This window comes from Musa acuminata, chromosome BXJ3-7, assembly GCF_036884655.1.
Source record: "Musa acuminata AAA Group cultivar baxijiao chromosome BXJ3-7, Cavendish_Baxijiao_AAA, whole genome shotgun sequence".
Lineage (NCBI taxonomy): Eukaryota > Viridiplantae > Streptophyta > Magnoliopsida > Zingiberales > Musaceae > Musa > Musa acuminata.
The window spans coordinates 27,967,436-27,972,182 of NC_088355.1; the positions used below are offsets into that span (position 1 = coordinate 27,967,436).

General features: G+C 50.4%; 1 protein-coding gene across 1 annotated transcript; it reads left to right on the forward strand.

Moving 5' to 3' along the window:
• The first annotated feature begins 622 nt into the window (after positions 1-622).
• LOC135642891 (uncharacterized) lies at positions 623-1,324 on the forward strand. The gene has a single exon (XM_065159371.1). The coding sequence runs from the start codon at positions 623-625 to the stop codon at positions 1,322-1,324; it is 702 nt and encodes a 233-aa protein (XP_065015443.1).
• The last annotated feature ends 3,423 nt before the right edge of the window (positions 1,325-4,747 follow it).

Genomic DNA, 4,747 nt, shown 5'->3' on the forward strand with positions numbered 1-4,747 from the left:
CAAGGAGGAGCTCGGCGAGGCCTCTTCAGGAGCAACGCCTTTCACACCCGAGGTTTAGGACAAGCCAATCCCTCCAAGCTTCCATCTCCTTGTTCTCGAAGCCTATGATGGCAGCTCTGACCCAACGGAATATGTCATCGCCTTTCGGGCCCAGATGGCCCTATATGGTACTTCTGACGCCCTCATGTGCAGGGTGATCCCCACCTCGCTCCGAGGCCCAGCTCGGATGTGGTACAACCGTCTCAGACCGGCCTCGATTGCTTCTTTCAACCAACTTGCCAAAGAGTTCGAGCTCAACTTCATGGCCAGTGTGCGACTAAGGCCATCCGCGGCTCTGCTTCTCGATCTTAGCCAAAAGGACGACGAGCCACTTTCTCATTTTGTGACACGTTTTGCTATTGAAATCTGGGGGCTGCCCGACACTCACCCTTCCTTAATAATGTATGCCTTTCTAATGGGAATCCCTTCTAGGTTCTTCTGGTTGCTGGTCGAGCGACCTCCTACAACCATCCCCAAAATGCTTCAACGAGCCAACCAATATGTGGCCACCGAAGCATTGGTGGCGGGAAAGCGGGAGGAGAATAAGAGGTCGCGACTAAAACCGACTCGAGGGTAGGTCCCGATGCCACCAAGAAGGAGAATCGACCGACCCGATGCGACACTCCCAAGGCCCCCACTCCCAGCTTTGAATTCCTCCAAGACCGAGATATTCTTGCAGATCAGGGAGAGAGGACTCTTGAAGGCCCCAAACCTGATGAAGGCACCGCGCGAGCTCACAGACCATTCAAAGTACTGCCAGTTTCATTACGATTATGGACATAACACCGAGGAATGTTGCGACCTCAAGAATCAAACTGAAGAACTCATACGCCGGGGGCATCTAGGACACTACATTAGGAGGCCATGCAAAAGGTCTCCTTATCCCTCCAGGCCAGTCGAGAAGCAAACTGACATGATCAGTGGCAGTCCGACGGCAGGAGGAGATAACATGGTGGGACGAAAGGCTTATGCCCAAGCAGCCATAGAGAAGAGCTTGAGGCAACCCCAAGTGCCCGAGATCACCTTCTCGACAAGAGAGACCGAATACCCGGAGCATGACGATGCGCTAGTCATCTTGGCCAGGATCGCCAATGCTCGGGTTAAAAGGATTATGGTGGACACCGGGAGCTCCGCCAATATCCTATACTTTGGTGACTTCCAAAAACTCAGCCTAACCAAGGAAGACCTCGCCCCGAGTCAATCGGCACTCACCAGATTTACAGGGGATTCCATCTCGTCCCTCAGCACGACAGTCCTACCGGTCACCCTGGGCGAGGGCCCGTAGGTCAAGACGATCATGGTGACCTTTATGGTAGTGGAACTCCCCTTGGCATACAACGCTATCCTAGGTCGCCCATGCTAGTCATAGGTGCCCGGCAAGCCAATCACGTGAGTGATGGCACGTGTGACTTGATACAGAATCTTTTTGCTTATTATATTTTGGCGTATATCACTTTATAACTATTGCATAAATGCATATATATATTGTGATGTCCTTGGATTTGTGTAATGGGAATCGGATCGTGATGAGATCACGATAATGAGATCGATTCACCTTTAAACACATATCTTAAATAATCCCGGTCATAGGTTACTCGAGAGGGACATCGTGATAACCGGACAGACTGGTGTGCTGTATACCCGTCTATATGTGTTAGGATCGAGAGCACTAAGAGGGGGGGGGGTGAATTAGTGCAGCGGAAATCTTACAGCGATTAAAAACCAAAAGCTGCGTTCGTTCAAAAACTATTATGATGCAAAAGCAAATTCTCAGTTTGTATCTAAGTGCAGTTTGCGTCTAAGCGCAGATTGCGTCTAAACGCAGTTTTGCGTCTAAGCGCAGTTTACGTCTAAACTCAGATTTACGTCTAAACGCAGTTTTACGTCTAAACACAGATTTACGTCTAAACGCAGATTTACGTCTAAACGCAGTTTTACGTCTAAACGCAGATTTACGTCTAAACTCAGATTTACGTCTAAACTCAGATTTACGTCTTAAACTCAGATTTACGTTTAAACGCAGATTTACGTCTAAACGCAGTTTTACGTCTAGACGCAGATTTACGTCTAAACTTTGAAACTCGTTTGTATACTCGCAGAAGGCAGTATGCAGTTGAAATCAAGACGTAAACGTGAACTGAGATCTGATGATTGAGCGAGGAAAGCCGATTTACGTCTGAATGCAGTTTTACGTCTAAATGTTAAAACTCGTTCGTAAAATTGTAGAGGACAGTTTGCAGTTATCAATAGGATCAAAATGTAAGTGTAAACTGTAAAGAAGCTCGTTCGTAAAAGCATGGAAGACAGTTCTGCAGAATCAAACGTAAACGTAAACTGTAATGTATGAAAATATGAATTTACGTCTGAATGCAGATTCGGAAGAACAGCACTTAGAACTTGTTCGTGAAAGCGCAGAGAGCAGTAGTAATGAAGGAGGTTTGCAGTAATGATAAAGTGCTCGAAAATAAACGCAAACCAGAGATTTAGAGTGGTTCGGTCAGCCTTGACCTACTCCACTTTTGGCTTCCTCCACCGACGAGGTTGCCGACGTCAACTAGGGGCCTTCCTTCAATAGGCGAAGGCCAAACTGCCCTTTTACAATTTCTCTCCTTTTGACAGGCTCAGGAGACAACCTTTACAGACCTTTCTCTCCTCACTTTACAACTGAAAACTTGAAGAACAGAAGGAGGAGACTTAAAGGCTTTACAACACTTTTGAGCTCTTAGAATCGCAGAAAAGATCAAGATTTCGGTGTAGGTCTGTATCTTTTCAGTGCTGAATGGGTGGGGTATTTATAGGCCCCAACCCAGTTCAAAATTCGAGCTCAAAACCATCAAATCCCGGAATTCCGGGATCAGGCGGTTGCACCTCTTGACTGGAGAGGTTGCACCGCCTGGCAGAGCTCGAAGACTGAGCTCAAGCGGATGCACCTCTCTGTCAGGGGTGGTTGCACCTTCCTGCCAGAGCTCGAAGACCGAGCTCAGGCGATGCATCACCTGTCCAAGGAGGTTGCATCACCCTGCCAGAGCTCGAAGACCGAGCTCGGTGGTTGCACCTCTCGGCAGAGCTCGGAACTTGAGCTCTAGCGGTGCTACCTCTTGACAGAGGAGGTTGCACCGCCCAGTCTCACTTGGAGACTGAGCCGTGGGCGGTTGCACCTCCTGGCTGGAGCGGTTGCACCGCCCAGTCTCGCTGGGAGACTTAGCCTGGGCGGTTGCACCTCCCTGCCTGGGCGGTTGCACCTCCCACAGCTACTTGGGTTCGAATGGGTTGAATCATTCGACCCAACTTGAGTTCTTCAGGGGCCCAATTGCCCCAGGATTAAGCTAATGGGATCACCTCCCATTTCTAACTTAATCACCGTGCTAACTACGATTAAATCTAAGACAAATTCTGCAGCTCTGCTTCGGTACGTCAATCGCTTCTTCCGGCGAGTTTCCGGCGAACTTCCGTCGATCATCCGATGAACCCTCGGTGATGCTTCTGCGGACTTCCGGCAAACTCCTGGACTTTGCGACGATCCACTTGGCGAGTTCCGACGAGCTTCGCTTGGCAAGCTTCTGGACTTCTCGGATCTGTTCTCGCTGAACCTCCGACGACCGTCCGAACTTCCGTCGAACTCTAGAACTCCCAACGTGATCATGATCTTGACTCCGGCGCAACACCTGCTGCTTGTCTAACTTTCATCGTAGTTAATCCTGCACAACAAAACAAAACTTCGATCGAGACAATTAATCCTAAGCAATTAACCAAGTTGTCCGATATGTCATTGGTCCCTCGACGCTTCGTCCGATTCTTCGGCGCATCGTCCTCTTCTGCAGCCTATTGCCCAATCGGCCAGTTGACTCCGCAACTCCGATATCCTTGGCACAATACCCGCTCTTCTTGGCCCGATGCCCGAGTTCACGGCCCGAAGAGGATCAAGATTTCGGTGTAGGTCTGTATCTTTTCAGTGCTGAATGGGTGGGGTATTTATAGGCCCCAACCCAGTTCAAAATTCGAGCTCAAAACCATCAAATCCCGGAATTCCGGGATCAGGCGGTTGCACCTCTTGACTGGAGAGGTTGCACCGCCTGGCAGAGCTCGAAGACTGAGCTCAAGCGGATGCACCTCTCTGTCAGGGGTGGTTGCACCTTCCTGCCAGAGCTCGAAGACCGAGCTCAGGCGATGCATCACCTGTCCAAGGAGGTTGCATCACCCTGCCAGAGCTCGAAGACCGAGCTCGGTGGTTGCACCTCTCGGCAGAGCTCGGAACTTGAGCTCTAGCGGTGCTACCTCTTGACAGAGGAGGTTGCACCGCCCAGTCTCACTTGGAGACTGAGCCGTGGGCGGTTGCACCTCCTGGCTGGAGCGGTTGCACCGCCCAGTCTCGCTGGGAGACTTAGCCTGGGCGGTTGCACCTCCCTGCCTGGGCGGTTGCACCTCCCACAGCTACTTGGGTTCGAATGGGTTGAATCATTCGACCCAACTTGAGTTCTTCAGGGGCCCAATTGCCCCAGGATTAAGCTAATGGGATCACCTCCCATTTCTAACTTAATCACCGTGCTAACTACGATTAAATCTAAGACAAATTCTGCAGCTCTGCTTCGGTACGTCAATCGCTTCTTCCGGCGAGTTTCCGGCGAACTTCCGTCGATCATCCGATGAACCCTCGGTGATGCTTCTGCGGACTTCCGGCAAACTCCTGGACTTTGCGACGATCCACTTG